General features: G+C 37.4%; 1 protein-coding gene across 3 annotated transcripts; it reads right to left on the reverse strand.

Moving 5' to 3' along the window:
• Positions 1 to 319: 319 nt before the first annotated feature.
• LOC581578 (cystine/glutamate transporter) lies at positions 320 to 13,451 on the reverse strand. Of its 3 annotated transcripts, none has more exons than XM_781567.4 (11): positions 13,356 to 13,451; positions 12,247 to 12,403; positions 10,917 to 11,277; positions 10,143 to 10,268; positions 9,562 to 9,661; positions 8,313 to 8,357; positions 7,935 to 8,058; positions 7,343 to 7,446; positions 4,623 to 4,866; positions 2,992 to 3,169; positions 320 to 1,054 (listed from the first exon to the last, which is right to left on the reverse strand). In XM_781567.4, exons 1-11 carry the CDS (start codon positions 13,394 to 13,396, stop codon positions 990 to 992), a joined length of 1,545 nt encoding a protein of 514 aa, XP_786660.3. In that variant the 5' UTR covers positions 13,397 to 13,451; the 3' UTR covers positions 320 to 989. The 3 variants fall into 3 exon arrangements, with proteins under 3 accessions (XP_786660.3, XP_011666092.1, XP_030831470.1); XM_011667790.2 differs by having other exon boundaries at positions 12,247 to 12,385; positions 13,356 to 13,433; XM_030975610.1 differs by lacking the exon at positions 13,356 to 13,451 and having other exon boundaries at positions 12,243 to 12,337.
• Positions 13,452 to 19,131: the final 5,680 nt, after the last annotated feature.

Here is a 19,131-nt window from a genome sequence, read left to right on the forward strand (position 1 = left end):
TTCCTAATCCAATCACAGAATTTGAGGAGGCGCGATAGCAGTCAGTAGAGCAGTGGTCTCGTAATCCGGTGACCCGGGTCCGAAACCAAGGCGATGCGCTAGTGCCCTTTGGTAAGGCATTAATCCTCATTACCAGGTCCCTCGGAGAGGACCTAAAGCTGTCGGCCGTCTGGTTGCTTACTTACAAGCATTTATGCTTTCTTAGCAGTCAGGTAAAATAACCACCACCACCAATCCCTTTTTTTCATCTCCATATAAAAATAAGTAGTATTCTTTTATTTCAGACATAATGCTTTCTCGTCAGTTCAAAACGAAGCATTTAACAAAAACAGTTGAAGAAAGTACTTTAACCATACAGGCTCAACTGCAGTCGCGACATTTCAAATCTATAACCTAATCAACCAAGTGCGTAACATCTATGGAAACTGGTTGCACAAGTCAGGCAGCAAAATATTCAAGGTAGTAAGCCACAAATATGAATGTGAATAAGCATCCCGAAAAAATGAATGAATGAAAGAATAAATAAACTTGCTGTAAAAAACCACAGCCAACATGCATCAATATCCTTGTAATGAAATAATTATTCAGAGACAAAACAAATTTCTGTAACAATGTATCATACAATTTAAATACTTGGAATAATGCGATTGTTGAATGTAAAAAATGGAGAGGAAGTATTGTGAAAAATAAATTAAATGTCAACACACATTTATAGCACAAAAATATTGGTTCACGTGTCTTGGAAATTACATGTATTGAGAAACCCCAAAAGAAAAAAAAAGACTCAAACAAGTTAAAAACTATTTCGGTAAGATTTCAGACAGACTATATATTGGTCCTGACGTTGCCGAGTTAAAAAGAACAAACATTTCAGTTAAGGTTGACCATGCCTATTGGCTTAAAACGTGAAACATTTCAGTTAGATGAGACACACTAGGATTTGGTCCCGACGTAGCTAAGTTAACAGGTGAGTTTGTTTTGCGGACATCTTAGAAAGTCTCCTTTTCCTGCCGAACGCAGAAGAATACTCTTTGTAGACACCGTGTTAGCTTTCCTGCATCAATCATAAGAAAAAGGAAAGAAAAAAATTGTCAACTGAATCAAATTTACACTTCAGACCTATATACATATACATATCACTCTCATGAATATTCAATGAGGAAATATTCGATACTATTACTTGATCAAATTGTGCACATACAAACAATTGTACAACACTTGCTCCTGCAACAATTTCCTACACTAAGACTTCAACTTCAATCCTGGACCCAACACTATTAATACCGTAAAACCTGTCAATAAAGGCCACCCGAGGGAGACAACAGAGAAAGTGGCCACTGTAGACAGGTACAATACACGATTCTATTTCAAGGGAGACAAAATACATGGCCACGATAGACAGGTGGCCTTTATAGAGAGGTGACCACAAAGACAGGTTTGACTGTACCTAACATTAAACCCTTAACCTAACCTAAAACCTAAAACCTGATTGCAACCCTAACCTAACCCTATACCTTTGTTTAAAATAAAGGAGCAATTCTCCCATGAACAAATGTCAGCTCGCCGTAGAAGTATGCATTGATTGATCAATAAAAAAAAAACATCTCAGTAGTATTTATAGAGAAAAACAAGATATTTCTCTCATCTCAAGTGTTTGGGGACCATCCCATCTATTAAACATGTATTTCAAAATGATAATAACAACAACAGCAAACAAAACTAATCATAATGATGTTAGATTCAAAGTCTAGAAAAATGACAAGGGTACATTTTCAAAATTATAAAATTCATCGTTATTCATTAAGACACCCCTCCCTCTCCGTTTTTAAAGATCTTATCTGATGAAAATGCAACTATATATCAATGGAAAGCTGAATGAATGTAGAATACAAATATAAAGAAATACAAAATATTTTCCCTTGCAGTATTCCAAAAAAGCAAATAAAAACCTAATTTTTCGTACCCCTCCAAATTATGGGTCAACAAATTTACCGCAGTTACGGTGACAACATAACATGCAGACGCAATCAGCTCCCCTATATAGCTGAGGCAATGAGCCATGCTTAATTAATGCAAGGTCATTGTGAATATGCGAACTCCGAAACGTAAGATGATGTCTTGAAGTCGATAGCTAAATATAGATTGACAGCTTCTGATTTCCAAAGCTTTTCATAGAGTTCAAGTTTTTAAAAAGCTGTTATTCCTCTGAGACACTAAAATAGCATGTAATTGATATTATTGTAATCTACAGCTTAAAAGATATCCGTTGATATATATGATTCATTTATTTCCTTTTTCACTTCACACAGGGTCTTTAATCTACAAAGTTCTGTCAAAAATGTCATTTGTAACATGATGAAATGAAATCTGGTATTAAGTCTCATTCAAATGTGATTTGGTAAACCGCAGTGGTTTTTTCATTATTTGACACAAGCGCTTCACGTTGCTATGTATCGTACCCGGCCCCCCCACTCCGAGAACGGACGGACCCCATGCGTGTTACCAAAATGTCCGGTAAAGGGGTCCTTTTTGTGCGACAAAGTCTGGCCGAAGAATTGTAAAAAAAGTGGTGTATTAACTTTTCACCCGGAGATTTCTTTAAAAAGGGAGTTTTTTCTTTTTTTCTCTCATGTCTTTGGACTCCTGAGAAATTAGTTTGAATTTAGAGGGTACATTGAGCATTTTTCATGATTTAGGGGGTCTCCAAGGCAGGAAAAGCCCGCGAAAGGGGGGTTCGGAAATGTTGGCAGTCCTCAGATAGGGGGTGCTTTCAAAAAGAGGGAACAAGCATATGCGTACCCTAAATAACACTGAGTGGGGGGGCCGGAGTATCGTATAAAGCATAGATAGCGAATATGCTTAAAACCTTTGATGCGCTCAGATACACTTTCCATTCCCATCCCCACTGGCCATTCAGTTACATCTTCATAATGTTGCCGTTTTCCGCTTCATATGTGAGTGACACATTAGACTATATAAACCTAGGTTTACCTGATATAGCAGCAGTGCATTTCAGCTTGTACTTTGGGTGAAGGAATGCAAAGTAGACTGGCAGACCAGTCAACGCTAAGGCTAAACCGATTGACTTTCCAATGGGATCCGAGTAAAATGCAATCCCCAGGAGAAAGATGACAGAACTAATGTAGATGCCGGCAACAAAGAGAGGAATCTAAAAAAGAATAGGAAAATAAAAAGTACACACAAATGTCACGTTCAGGTTCTTTACTCCCAACATGAAATTACGAAACTATGCCAATTCATTGATACAATTTCAAAAAGGAATCTAGTAGAAAAAGAGATTCAATTACCAAGACATGATTATATAATATCCAACATCTCGATCGAGCTTTGATAAAAGGCCTATCAAAACCTGCTCAAGTATAACATTTCATAGATTACAATGTGAAATTACCATTGTTAATTTTTGTAAAGTGATGATGTGAATACAAATCAACTCGAATGTGAGTATAGACATATAACAGGCATACATACTTCTGTCTTATAATCATTCCCAAATTTCTGGCATCAAGTGTGGCATCTGGCATCAAGAGGGAAAAGCAACCCTCAGCACGTATACTATCCTCCCAGGGTACCTGACTGGGAAGTGCAAGGGGGTGTTTCACAAAGATCCCAAGTCGAAATTAATTCTAAGTTGGACTTAAATATTATGGAGAGCCATTTGTAGCCTTAAAATAAAATATATTCAAATTAAAAAAATCAAGTATTTTTATAGACTTTTCTGAATTACACATCACGAACATTAAATTTCCTTGATAAAAGAAATATGAAAGATTTGAATTAACATTTCATGCCTTTTAAAAAAGTTCTACAAAATATTTTCAAAGATGCTAACGGCTTTCCATAATTTTTAAGTCCAACTTAGAGATAAGTTCAACTTAGGATCTTTGTGAAACGACCCCCTGGTCTTTCCTTTCCAGTACACCAAGGTTTTCCCTTTCTAAATACAACGAGTGCAGTAGGTTCTAACATATAAAAGTATTGACTCCCCTCTAGAAAGGGCCCCCTTTTAACATCCTATCTGAGGGATGGAGTGTTTTCCACTGGAACCTAGCGTACGTACATCAATGAAACAGGGGGATGGGGCACACTCACACACAATTAAGGCTTAGGTTAACCAGTAGGGTTGGATTCAAGCCCAACAGATCTTGTTGGGCATTGATAGGCAGACGCTCTAGCGACTGAGCCAACTCGCCACATATACACCTATCACACAATTACAGCGCAAATAACAATAAAAATAATATTTCGCATTTATGTAGCGCTTAATACGTCAACGATTGTGTCTAAGCACTTTACAGATATATTATAACCCTGGCCATTGGATTCGGGCTCACCCGCACACAATGTATTCACATTCTCCACTCCCTAGGAGCATTCCAGCCAGGCGTAATTTTTACAAGCGCACACTTGCTCATCTAACCACATTATCTTTTGCATCCTACCGGGCACCCATTTAACACGTGGGTGGAGAGTGGCAAATGTAGATTAACGTCTTGCCGAAAGAAATTAATGCTGAGGAACCCTGCACCTTGTGATCTGCAGTCGGGTGACTTATCCACTAGACCACAAAACAATTCAAACTCAACATTTGACTATCTTACCTTAAAGGGTCTATGGATGTCTGGATACTTCCAGCGATAGTATGGCAAGATACAGCATGTGAGTAGGATGAAGAGCAGATCAACGAACATGGTGTACTCGATGAGGACGATGACATCGTCCTCGATCACGTACACAAGGGCAACAAGAAGGATGACGATGCTGGGTAGAGGGGTGTGGTGCTTGATACTGATCATGGACATGATCTCTGGAAAGAGGCCCTCTCTTGCAGCGACAAATACAGTCCTGCGTGTCGTTAGAGGACAAAAAAATTTCACAACAACAGAAACATGAGAACAGTATTTCCACATGTAAGCAATGGACGGGAAAAATCGAACCATGGACATGATCTCTGAAAAGAATTACTTTCTTGCAGCGACAAATATAGTCCTGCGTCGTAGTTAGACCACGAGAATAAGTTCACAAGAATAGAAACATGAGAACAATACTTCCACATGTAAACAATGGATAGGAAAAATTGAACCTTCTAAGTTTAAACTCTAAAACCTCCAGCTAATCCTACGTGAATATCTCCTTTGTATCGATAGTTGGATTTGATTAATGGCTTAACATGGTATCATAAACAATCTCAATGTTGCAAAGTTTTGAAATTAAAAAATACAAAAAATATACTCTTTCTAAAATTTTGTTGCGGAAAAGACACAAGTCTATGACTTCACAGGTATAAACAAACTATAATATTTCTAAGAGAATATGTCTTTCTACAATACAAAGTAAAAAAAGAGGTCATTGTTTGTTTCTTTACTATGGAACAAATGGAAAAGCAGTCCCATTATGACATCATGCATCATGGCTGAAACGCACATAAGGGGATCTAGATATCATATGTTATCTCAGGTTTAGAGAGTGTAATTATCTCATTCTTTTTTAATTAAATTCAGCTCACACTTTCTTTAATTGGTTTTCTCTAATTTGTTTTTGCTTCCAATCAGACCTAACTTTATACCGAAGTTCAATTTCCTTTTAAGCAAGCAGTATCAAGTTCAAGTTCAAGTTCAATTTTATTGATCATGCACATTTACATGGCATAAAAATCATTTTCCGGCTGTTTCTCAATTTATATAACATCAATTAACATACATGTACTATCAATTTATACAAAGTACAAAACCAGGAATAAATATAACACACAATAGAATATGAGTACAGACTGGTATACAGTGTAGGCTTTGGTATAGAAACATAATTACACACAAATTACAACTGGTGATATCATTATACAGTTATGGGCAAATTACAAGAGTATAAATAAATATGCAGTACATCCATATATCCTTAATAACTGATTCTGTAACTAATAATAAATAATAAATAAATAATTGCCAATTACCTCCTGAACCTGTCGTTGTGTAGTGTTATGGCACGTATCAGGAATGACATCCTAAATCTATTTGTTTTTACTTTTGGAAGCCTGACCCGTCCTGATTTATTGAACAAAATATGTCTATGTAGAGGATGGGTTTCATCCTCAATGATACAATTGAACTTTTCGATTACAGCTGATTCAGCTATCTCTTCGAGTTGTTTAACTAGTAAGCCAATTGCCTTACTTGCAATTTTCATTACCTTCATCAGTTTCATTTTATTTTGAGAAGTGAGACCAAAGAACCAGACAAGACAGGAGAAGGAGATAATTGGTTTGATGATGCTATCATAGAAGAAGAGAAGAGTCTCCCTTCTGATATTGAATGTTTTCAATTTCCTTAGGAGGTATAACCTTTGGTTAACTTTTGACACAATGGTTTGAGTATTGGTGTTCCAACTGAAATCCTTGTCAATGTGGGTTCCTAAATATTTGTAGTTTGAAACCATCTCTATATCCTCTTGATCAATAGCCAGCGGCAAAATGACATTATCCTTTTTCCTGAAATCCACAATCATTTCTTTCGTTTTCTTAATATTAAGGATCAGTGACATTTGTTTACACCACATAACAAAGTCATCCACCTTGGTTCTATACATGTTCTCATTCCTATCTGTAATTAAACCAATTATGCAAGTGTCGTCTGCATATTTCACAACTTTCCAACAGGAATTTGTCTGGTCTTCTACTTCACTTGTGAATAATGTGAATAATGTAGGCGAGAGGACACAACCTTGCGGAGTACCTGTGTTTAAGATCCTTGTTTGTGAGAGAATATCCTTACACTTCACTTTCTGGGACCTGTTTGACATGAAGTCACCTATCCAAAGCAACAGGTTTGGGTTAATATTCATGTCATGATACAGCTTATTAATAAGTATATGGGGCACAACCGTATTGAAAGCAGAGGAGAAATCAATGAATAACACTCTTACATATGTCTTGGGTTTCTCAAGGTGACTTAAAATTGTATGTGACAAAACAGCAACAGCATAAATCAACTCCCCTATTCTTTTGATAGGCAAACTGCAGAGGGTCAGTAAATGCCTTTGTTTCCTCCATCAAGATACCTTTAACGACACGTTCAAAACATTTCATGATTATTGGTGTTAATGCTATAGGTCGGTAATCATTCAAATCTTTTGGTTTTGATATTTTTGGTACTGGTGAAATAATGGCTGATTTCCAAAGCAATGGGACTGAATAGATATCCATTGACCACTGAAAAAGCATGTGAAAAACCTCTGACAGCTGCTGACAACATGACTTTAAAACTTTACCACCTAATCCATCTGGAAGAAAGAATTACTCTAGTTAAATTTATAGAGGACATCTTACCTTGATCTTGCGATAACACTAGCATTGGCACTTCCAAGAGCAGACATCGCGACAAAGACCCAGATGAGCCACGACCAGTTCCCCAAAGCTAGCACACTGTAGTCCTGCAAAATCATTGTAATTCCATTTCCTTTTTAGTCTAGTTTGCATTGTAGTTTGTACATCATAGACATGGTCAAAGATTCGGGGGATATGTACTTTGCTTTGTGCATCTTTGCAGTCTAAGACTAAATTGGTATATAGTTAAAAGAGCAGCCTGCATTTTTTGTTGTGTGTCAGAAAATCTGTTTTCTTCATCTATCAAACTGTTCTGATTTGGGAATTCACATTCTTTAGTTATTCCAAGCAGGTCAATGACCCAATGGGCATAAGACCGAGTAGTGATTAGACTAAATAGGTATTGGCCAAACAGGAATTATACAAACTGAAAAGTGGATGAAATGATAAGAGTGAAGACTATGCAATGTAAAATGTAGAAATTAAAATTGAATCCAGCCAATTGGTTGATAACGACACCAGATTAAAGTCAGTATTTGATCGATTCACTAGTAAAGCATGTTATAAGAAATTGTCACTTTATTTGTTAACTTACCGCTGCTACAGCCCCAGAGGCAAGCATCTGTGCTGGAGAGAGGAGGGTAAAGTATGCTACATTGGCCATGAGGTAGACAGCTGTGATGGTTGCCATAGAGATAAATAGACTCAGAGGTATATTCCTGAAATAATGAGCAGAAAAGATTGAAAATTGCTTTAAAATTACAGAAAATATTTATTATTCATTTGTATGATTATTATTAGTCTAGAAACATGCCAATGTCAAATGTTCTGTATTATAAAAGGTTATGGCTCAATTGAGCAATGACATAGAACAAGCTGGCTCTGTATTTAAATCAAATGTACAATATTGTCTACTTGATATACAAATATCAAAGACAACAGACACATGCATGTGAAGAATGTGTGATCTTACCTCACTGGGTGATCAATTTCTTCAGTTATAGTTGTAATAATTTCCCTGTAAATGAAAAAGAAAGAAAAAGAAAAAGAAAAAAAACATAAGAAGGAACCAACAATAGCATGTACATTATAATACTCGAGAGAAACAAAGTTTTTTATAATTATATACACTGTAGGTGGATAATTTATGTATTTAATACTATGTTCAGTATGTTCATATTATCAATTATACAACACCTAAGTAGATCCTTGTCATTTGATTGGAGGATTGTTGGTTACATGATATTCAATAGATATACAATTGCACCGGCATGCATTTTTGGTACTATTCGGCATAGTACTATTCAACGAGCATGCATTTTTGGTTATATGCCCTCTATGCCCTGCGCGTACGGGAAGGCAATCTGAATAAATTCAAGAAGGCCTGACTCCAACTTTAATTTATCTTTAATATACTGTAGGGATCAAAGCATAATTTTCTGAAAGATTAACCTTCTATTAGATCTACTTCGATATTGTATAAAACAAATAATATGAATGTTTATCATTCGTTCAATAGTGTGAATATTTTCATTCCTTTAAAGAGGAATATTAATTCTATTCAACTCGGCTGACGCCTCGTTGAATAGAATGTTAATCTTTCAACTCATGAAAATATTTGCACTGTTGAACTCATAAGCATTCATTATTTGTATACTATTTTATATATTTTGTATAATATGTTCCAAATACGTTAATGATTAAGGAAAAAGAAAGAAAGAAAGTAAGCTTGTTAAAAATCTGATGTTATTACCACTAAAATCACATAATGAATAATTTAAAACTAGAAAAAAAGAAGTTGACTCCGCGCAGTCAAAAATATGCCTCAGCCTGCAACATAATCAGTACTTTTAATTATCTGATTAAAGCAATAACAAGATATTTAACTTTTTAGCACATTTAAATTGACATGTAACCTGTGACCTCCTGACCTCTTGACCCCAAAATTTAACCAGGTAATCTTTACATGGTCATACATACTCTCATCAAGTTTAACTACGATAGCACAATTCGTTCTCAAATCATTGTGTTCACAATGCCTTAATCGGTGACCGCTGGTCCCCCATGATCCCCTTTTTCTTAACTATGTTTAAATTGAGAGCTGATTTGACGAGATAACCACCTGTCAGTGACCACGCTGGGAGGTCTAATCCCTCCTGGCCAAACTAGTGCAGACGGGCTTTAAACGTCATGTTTTAGGTAGGAGTTCTCTCTATACCTACCATCCTGATAGTGCATAGAGCCCTGAGAAGAAGCCCACAGGAAGAAGTGATACATCTAGGTGTCCAGAGGAGAAGGCACTTTCAAGGTACTTTGTATGACCTAAGAATGGAATGGAGAAAACGTCAATCAGTTCATTCAAACTTACTGTGCATCCTAGTTTACAAACATGCATCATCGATTCGTAAGTGAAACATCGTTCTAGTTCAAGTTCAATTTCATTTGTCTTTCTTCCAACATGAACGTAACACAATTTAACAAAGTCATAACATGTGAAATATAATAGGCAAATGTTATTCTTTTGTCTTCCAAAAGTATCAGGCAATGAGGAAACTTGATTTTATTCATCTCTCATATATTTTCTCTACAAGTTACAAAAGTGGTGCTGACAAAAGCTATCAAAACACAGGCATTCCCTCAGAAACCATTAGACATACTTGTCTGTGTTTGCACATAATTCTATATTAGTGTTAATATTCATGTATGACTTCATCTGTCACTCTCAATATTGGACATTTCTTAGATTATTCCCAGTGCCCAATTTACTTCATGGCATGCTTCAAGAACAGAAAGTTAACCTTACCTTGTTTCAAGTTGTATATGCCAGACACAAATATTGCTATGAGACCAAACATCTTGGTAAAAGTGAGAAAACCGGTTAGTCTTGCAGAGAACTTGATGCTGACACAGTTGATGAACACAATGAAAACTATGAAAGAAGAAAAAATTGAGGGAGAAACAAAGAATACTTATAAATTTGAATAAAAAAATAAATAAACAAACTAAAATTTGGGCACATGATTATAATGAAGGTCACATGGGGGGATACTGTAAGCCGTTTAAAGGAAAAACATCATTGAATTTCAATGCATATCTGAAAAAAAAGTCATGATGGATAGAGCAGTGGTCTCATAACTGGTATATGTGACACGTTTGACTGTACAATAATAGTGATTACAACCTGCCAAATTAGGATGGGTAATTGCTTCACAGACCAACAGGTTCCCCCCTGAACATTTTTGTGTAAAGAACAGTGATGTATCTCCATAGAGGAACCCCCCCCCCCCCCAACAAAAAAAAAGGGGGAAATAAAAAAGAGACAGAAAGAAACGTAGAGGGGGAAGCCGTCGGTAATGTTTAAAGAAGATCATATGATCCCTCTCACACCCTCCCCTCACTTCATGACGTTCTTTCCTTGCATTTCATCTACAAGCACCAATAGAAGTTTTCACCAACCCCCCCCCCCCCTCCCCCCTCCCCTACCCCCACATACACAACAACACATCACCCCCTAAATAACCGGACCCATGTTACGCCGATAGTAAGGCACTGCCCTTCCTGACTGAAAACCACTTACGAATGCAGCAGATACTGATGAACCTAACAGCAAGAAGAGGCTCCTCGGTACACTGAAAGAATGGCGTTAGGAGATACTTGGCAATGACGAGTGACTGGATTGCGATGGAGCAGGGATTGACGAACGTGGTCACCCAAAGCCTAGAGAAGCCCATCATGGAACCCCACGCCTGAAGCAAGAAGGTGAAGTCCCCGCCGGACTTGCGCATGATGAGGGAGAGCTCTGCATAGACCAGTGCTCCACAGAACTGGATGATGGCACACAGGATCCAGAGGATGAGGGCCCAGCCTACGGAACCACCGGTGCCCCGAAGCACACCAGCCGGTGAGATGAAGATCCCTGTACCGATCACTTGGCCAATCTGAAGGAATTCAGACCAGTTTTCTTATTACACATTTATATTTAAACAATATTCATGCTTTAAGATACGCATTTCATACCTTACTCTTTGGGAATTCTGAAAAACTACAAATTAATGTGCACATGACTTTTAAATGAGCATGTAATACAATAAATGGGGATATCTGTATAGAAACCCTCATCTTTGAAAAGGTCTTGGGGAAAACTGTTTCCAAGACTAGCCTATTGTTTCTTTCAATATTTGGTTGATGTTTATTAAATACAAATTAAATCAATTCGAGTTTGCAGACTCTTAGCAAGACTCCGTTTGAAAATATAAGAACAAAATGATAATTCACAATCACAGAATGAGTACACTGTACAAACATCTTAAGGGTATACATGTAACTACAATTTTATTTGTGATGACTGTGATCAACGATTTATAAATTTGTCAAATGTATAGCTTTTTATGGTACACGAATATGTATACAGTAACCATACTTGCTGTTTTCTGAGACAAATGGTATATAAAGGTTTGGGGGTACCTACATGTACAGTGTACGAATCAAAAGGCAACAGTATTACATTTCTTGGTTTACCATTTGGTAAAAATCATGCAAATCTATGTTCAATTACAAATTCAAAGTGATTAAACTGCTATATCTAAAAATTATCATAAATGGCATTTATAAGTATCTTGCTTTTTAAATGCATAATATTTTCAAAAGGATGCTGTTATAAAAAGCTGCGTTCACATACGACACAGTAAACCGTCACATTTAAAAAATCTTTTTTATGATGACGCGAGTGTAAAACTTGGCATTTCTGTGTCTTATAATCAAGAGGTTAAAGTTCACTGTTTATGCATAGAACCTTTGTTGCATGCAGTCTTACACGTAAAGTTTTAGGGCAGCATATCTAAACATCTGAGAGGCGCATGTGTACGATAAGTTTAAGGAAGGGGAACAAAAAAGTTGGACATACTTACGATGTACCAAATACATCCTGCTAATCCCAAGTGTCGAGGTATTGCTATCTTTTCTCCTTCATCTTCTGCCAATCGCTTGTACCGTGTAGACTCTTTCCCTTTTCTAATTGGCCGCTTGTATACCAGCATCTCGTCATTACTACACACAGAAGAATCACTAAAAATTTATAAAAAGAAACATGGCTTTTATGAAGATAAGGGCAACCAACTCAGCAACAAAGAATACATCAATAAGGAAGCCAACCTTGTAAGTATTATAATACAGGACATCATATAAGAATACTGATATGTCTGAAAGGTTGCTGGGGGGTGTTAACAAAGATTCTAAGTCTTACTAAACTCTAAGTTATTCTTGAACATTACAAAGAGCCATTTGTAGCCTTAAACTAAAATATTTTTAGCGTATGCTTTATGGTATATTACGCACATGCACGATACCATAAACTATACGAGAAGCTTGCATAATTTTAGACCGATAGCTTCAGTTTGAGTTGCAAAGCTATAGCACGGAGACGGTACTGAGCGACGACGTCGACATCGACGCCCTAAACGGAGGATTCCCGATGTCGGATGTGATCCAAATTCAGGTGGAAAATGCAAGAAATGATTATGATTAAAATTAGTAAAAAATTGGGCTAAAATTCCTTTGCTAAGAATGGATATGAAACTGCTAAAAAAATGGATACGGAACTACACTAGGCTAGCGCCGGCTGTGGGAGTCGAACCCGGGATCTTTGGTTCGACAGGCAGACGCTTTACCGTCTAGATCGATCTAGCCAACTTGTGGATAAGACTGCTTGCTTCATAATGCAAATGTACTCGATCCCGGCTACGCCTATTTAGATATAGGTCTACCGGTACCCCATAGACGTCCATGTTATTTTTATCCTTTTGTTCACCCCTCTTAATAAGGAGAGTCAGAGCTTACACGAAACTTAATACATTGGGCTGTATTGTAGAAGTTGCCTAGGCCTAGTCTGTACTGTAGCTAGTGTACAGTAAAGCCTGTAGCAGACTGTGTAGATCTATTGTACTTTTGTAGAAATAAGGGGATAATATTTCTTTCACTAACACAAACATGAATAATGACATGTTCAGTTGGTACTTACTCTTGGAGCAGGGGGTAACTATCCAGCTCGATCGAATCCATCTCAAATGTATGTAAATGCCGCCCTCAGGCTATAGCACAGACTTGATAATAACACGTATCAGTTACGTCACGTCGCGTCTTAAAGGTACTATGTCCCTTTTGCAGCCAACCTCAAATTCTGTAGAACTTTGCAGGAATTATGAATATGTTATGTATGTCCTATCTGTAAAATTTAAACGTTAGCAGTGTCCTCATATTCAAAGTATGCAAGGAAACCCGTTTGCTTGCTAGACTTCACTGTCAGACACTATTGAGTGACTGACTGGCCTTAGTTTTCTTCTTTGGTAATAACATACATGAAAAGAGTTGTAAAGGGTATACATGAGCATTTGTCTACATCAATAACCCACTTCTTGTGATGGCCAAGATTAAACTGATTGAATCTTTGCGCAGCATAAAACGTATGACCATTCGGTACAATTGTCTGAAAATCAAGACTATTACTTTTGGGCTCTATTGCCCTAAAGTCGATTTGGCAACTAATAGTCGTTATTTTCCCACTTGAAGACATTTTCAAGCCCCACCTTTTTTAGGGAAGTTCTAAATTAGTATTATCTTTCAAATGCAGTTGGAATTTAACTTTTTCATTTTTTGGGGCCTGCAAATGGGACATAGTACCTTTAATTGAGTCCTATGGCCATGATTTTCTCGCATTGTCATTTATTCTAAGTAAACAAAGTAAACAAAGCTAGATTTGCACTTAATTTGCGAGTCAATGACAGTGACAATGACAACTTATTCTCATGTCACCCACATTGGGTTACTCGGAGAAGTTTACAATCAGTTTAAAATATACCATACAAATCGAGTTTAAGTAATCAATACAAAGGAACACTATCGACAATAGTAAGTAAAATAAATGATAATAATAATAATAACAATATTGATAATAATAATTATAATAATTAAAAACAAAACGATAATATAATTATTTAATGACGAATTCATGGAAGCAATTTCAAGAAAAAGAAAATTACTGGCACCAGTAAATCGATATTTGAATGAAGAATTACTGAAAATATTCTTGATATCAATTTAATAATTTGATACAAGACCCCCCCCCCCCCCCCCTCCTCCAAAAAAAAAAGAAGAGAAACATAGAGTTAATATTGAACTCATAATGTTTTTAGCACATACTTAAATAAATGAAAACGAAGCATTATTTTTCGACAGGGACGTACGTGATAGAGCACTGGAATCAAACCGCTCTCCTTTGACCCCATGCTCCAAGCCGCCGAAAAGTTTTGCACTAATCTGCAACTATTGACCAGGTGGTGAGATAAAAGAGCACATGAAATTTCAGGATTTAATTCCTACATCAGAAAATTATATCACAGCAACTGTTCGCTGTCCCTTTCAATGATTTCTCATCCATTGTTGAATGTGTAAAGAGTATAGAACAAGCAAACACAAACTTGTGTAATTTCATCCTTTTTTTAACTTCAAAAATACAAAAAAAACACGCGAAAACACGCAGCAAACTTAATGTTATTGAAGATTGTAAATCATCGATTAAATAACGGGACATTAAAACATGCACAAATTAGCGCATCATCCTAAAATATTGAGTTTTTGTCAGGATGTAATTTTTTTTAAAACCAAATCTGGCCAGGGCGTACGCAGGGGGGGGGGGTGTTTTGGGGGTTCAAACCCCCCCCTTTGGTATTTTCATGTATGTAAACCCCCCTAAAAAAACCTAAAAACCCCCCCCCCCCCCCCCCTTTGGCTTTTCTTTTTTTTTTTTTTTTTTTATTTAAAAAAAAAAAAAAAAAAAAAAAAAATATACCCACGGCTAACCTAAATAAGGTGACCTAACCCCCCCCATACGTAAAAAAATGTCAAATTTTGAAATTTTGAGACCAAAAAAAAAAAAAAAAGTGTCCGCTTACCCCCCCCCCCCCCCCCCCCCCCCCCCCCCCCCATCGTGTTTGTACATTATTGGATTTAAAAAGCTAATCGGTTTACAGTGTATTTGGTCTTTCAATAACATATTTATTGGCCATTACAAGCAGCTAGCGCTAGCAGCGCCCGAAAATAACCCAATTTATTGTATGTTTATACATGTATCAGGCGCGGATCCAGGATTTCTTAGGGGCGGCCGGGGGGGGGGGGCAAATGTTGAATTATGCGCATGGTACGGTGATCAGCAGTGGCGTAATGAGGGGGGGGGGAGCTTGGCAACACAAATGCTTATTTAGAAGCCTTCATATCAGCGCATGAAGAATGGCGAGCTTATGTTAAATATTTTTAGGCCAAAACATGAAAAGGTTAAATTCCAACGGCTTTTGAAAGATAATACTAATCTAGAACTTCCCTAAAAAAAAAAAGGGGGGGGGCTTCAAAATGTCTTTAAGTGGGAAAATAACGACTACCAAGTCAGTAAGTAATATTCTGATTTTCAGACCATTGTACCATTGCAAAGTTCTGCAGAATTTGATATTGGCTGTAAAAGGGACATAGTATCTTTAAAGAGAAAAAAGAAAGAGAGAAAGAAAGAATGAGTGATCGACCTGCCATTGTCACAAATGAGGTATCAAAATATGCTTATCTCACCGTAATAAAAAAGGTTTTTTTTGTTCCCGCCCCCCTCCCCCCCCCCCCCCCCCCCCCCCCCCCCCACTCCGGGGTCGGAATGACCCCATGCGTGTTACCAATATGTCCGGTAAAGGAGTACTTTTCGTGCGACAAAGTCCGGCCCGAGAATTGTAAAAAAAAAGGGGGTGTATTAACTTTTCACCTGGAGATTTCTTTAAAAGGGGGTGTTTTTTTCTTTTTTCTTTCGTCTCTTTGGACTCCTGAGAAATTATTCCGAATTAAGGGGGTACATTGAGCATTTTTCATGATTTAGGGGGTCTCCAAGGCAGGAAAAGCCCGCAAAAAGCCCGCGAAAGGGGGTTCGGAAATGTTGGCAGTTCTCAGATAGGGGTTGCTTTCAAAAAGAGGGAACGAGCATTATGCGTACCCTAAATAACACTGAGTTGGGGTGCCGGGCTTTTGGGGCTCCGCCCCCTGGATCCCACCAAGGGTCCTATAATGCGGGCCCCTGGATGCTCATCTGACCGTAACATTATATAAATAAGGGGAAGGGCACCCTGTCATGAATTATGCTCATCAGCATCCTGGCCAGTAAACATTATCGGCATCTTGATAATCACCGCTTGAAGTATATTTCCATTGAGGGTAAATACAAAAGGATAATTAGCCTACCCATTTCAAACTTGAGTTACCCACTCAACCATGTATACGTATTCATATATAATCGCAGATTTGCAGTGCTTATAATTAGACTCTTGTTCCTCAATACACATGCAATTCCGGTTGCACTCTCGATCGTAGAGTGCGAGAGACAGACAAGAGAGAGGGGGGGAGAGAGAGAGAGAGAGAAGGGGGCAGATAGACAGACAGAGACAGAGAAAGATAAATGGACAGATAGGTAGATACACATCACAATATAAAAAACGAAATGAGGAGTTTTTTTATTTTGTGTCGAGTCTCTTTTTAAATCTCCTTCGTTACAGAACAATTATCTTCTTTACAAAGATATCTCTCTCTCTCTCTCTCTCTCTCTCTCTCTCTCTCTATATATATATATATATTTATAATTGTATCCGGACACCTGACCCCTGGACCTCCACCCCGGATAACCACCCCCAGTCAAATACCCCCTAGGACAACTACCCCCTATAGGGCAATCACCCTCTGGGACGACTACCCCCTGGGACAACTACCCCCAGATAACTATCCCCTAGGACAACTACCCCCTAGGACAACTACCACCGGACAACTACCCCCAGACAGCTACCGCGGACAACTACCTCCATACAATAGTTGTCCGGGGTAGTTTTTACTAGGGGGTAGCTGGCCGGGGGTAGTTGTCCCGGGGTAGTCGTCTTATAGAGGGTGGTTGCCCTAGGGGGTAGTTGTCCTAGGGGTAGTTGACTGGGGGTAGTTAACCGGGGGTGGATGTCTAGGGGGTAGGTGTCCTAGAACCCGTATGATAGATAGATACATACATAATAGTGCGAAACAATATGATGCAAGCAGAGGATGACGCAAGTTAAATCTGCGATAAATTTTTTGATTCTTCCTTTGCTTCCATCATTATTTTATATTATATCCTGCATCAAAAATTTGTTGGCTTTTGATTGGTTGAGAGCTCGTCACATGACCAAAAATATTTGAGCTATTTTTAGAAAGTACTATATGAGAGTACTATTTTGGTTTACTATTTGGGAGTTGAAAAAAAAATGTAAATTTTTTTTTTTGAATTGAATCAATTTTTTTTTTCAAATCTAAATTTAATGAAAACAAAATATTTTAAATCTTTTTAGATAAAAATTAACATTTTTTTTGTTCCAAAATTTTTTTTTTCCCAAAAATGTTTTTTTTTTTTTTTTTTTTTTTTAAATAAATTTTTGATGCAGGATATAAAACAAATATACCATGCCTTCTATTCGAGGTAATGGTTAACCTATGGGCCTCGGTGACTCCAAAAGTACCATTTGCTTCGGGGCTGCGCCCCTCAGCAAATAGTACTATTGGAGTCACCTCTTGCGCATAGTTTTAACCAGAACCTCTCAAGGCAGTGTATATTTGTATACTATACAGTATCTACTTCGCAAACAAAAATGACTAGTAAGAGTAAACTCACCATCGCATTATAGAGAGAAACAGAGAGAGAGAGAGAGAGAGAGAGGGAGAGAGAGAGAGGGAGAACAGGTGCAAAGAGCAGGGATAGATAGATAGATATATAAATAAATAGAGACAGACAGACAGAGACAGACATAGACAAATAGTAGATAGACAGAGAATGGCGGAGAGGCAGAGAGGGAGAGACAGATATTTGACAGACAGACAGACAGACTTCCTCTCTCTGCCTCACTTCCTCTCTCTTCCTTCTCTCTCCCCCATTTCCCCTCTGTATCTCCCATTCCCTCTCTGTAGCCCGTCCGATCTCTTTCCCTCTCTCTTTCCGTCTACCCTCCCCTTTTCCGTCCCTCTCTTTCTCTCTCGCCACGCTCTCTCCCTCGTCATTTATCTCCTTCTCGATTTCCACGTCATTTAGTCTTGGGACATGTAGTCAGCCGTTGAATATTGTATTGTAACCATGTTTTCATGTGCGTAAAAAAAAACTTATTTTGGTTCAATTTTTGTTACACTATTCAATTTCATTGTAAATCAACCATTATGAGTTAATACACTTTACGTGTTGATGTTTTTAAACCGAGTACATTAAAAAAAAGATAGATAGATAGACAGACAGACAGAAAGAAAGACAGACAAAGGGGAAGAGAGAGAGAGAGAGGGGGGGTAGACATATCCTTTCGCCGACCATCTCCGTATAACATTAACAAAAGAGATTTTGGAGGCAAATTCTTTATGATAAATCTACATTTTAATCAATACCAGCTTGAAAATGAGAATATAATGATGATGCATATAGTATTAACCTGATTAAGTATACCTAATAATGATATTCATTGCTTGTTCTGAATTTAAATAGAATATGATAAGTATGAAAATATTAAAACTACTATTTTTCACATTATTACAATACCTCACACAAAAAGCAATCTATGAGCGAACCTCATTTGTCTAAAGTAAAAACCTTGTAGCCAATACTATTTGTACGTTTCTGTCATTATTAATAATAGAGTTATTATGCATAATCATATTGACTTTTAACCACTGCTTGCTCTTCACCTATTCACAAATACAACCATGTAAATATAATT

The sequence above is a fragment of the Strongylocentrotus purpuratus genome, unplaced genomic scaffold (assembly GCF_000002235.5).
Source record: "Strongylocentrotus purpuratus isolate Spur 01 unplaced genomic scaffold, Spur_5.0 spur5_scaffold_8, whole genome shotgun sequence".
Classification (NCBI taxonomy): Eukaryota; Metazoa; Echinodermata; class Echinoidea; order Camarodonta; family Strongylocentrotidae; genus Strongylocentrotus; species Strongylocentrotus purpuratus.

Coding starts and splice junctions, on each gene's coding strand:
- LOC581578 (XM_781567.4), bottom strand. CDS start 13,396: ATGGATTCGATCGAGCTGGATAGTTACCCCCTGCTCCAAGA. Junction 7,447..7,934: donor CCTCTGGGGCTGTAGCAGCG/GTAAGTTAACAA, acceptor ATGATTTTGCAG/GACTACAGTGTGCTAGCTTT. Junction 4,867..7,342: donor AGTGTTATCGCAAGATCAAG/GTAAGATGTCCT, acceptor AACGACACGCAG/GACTGTATTTGTCGCTGCAA.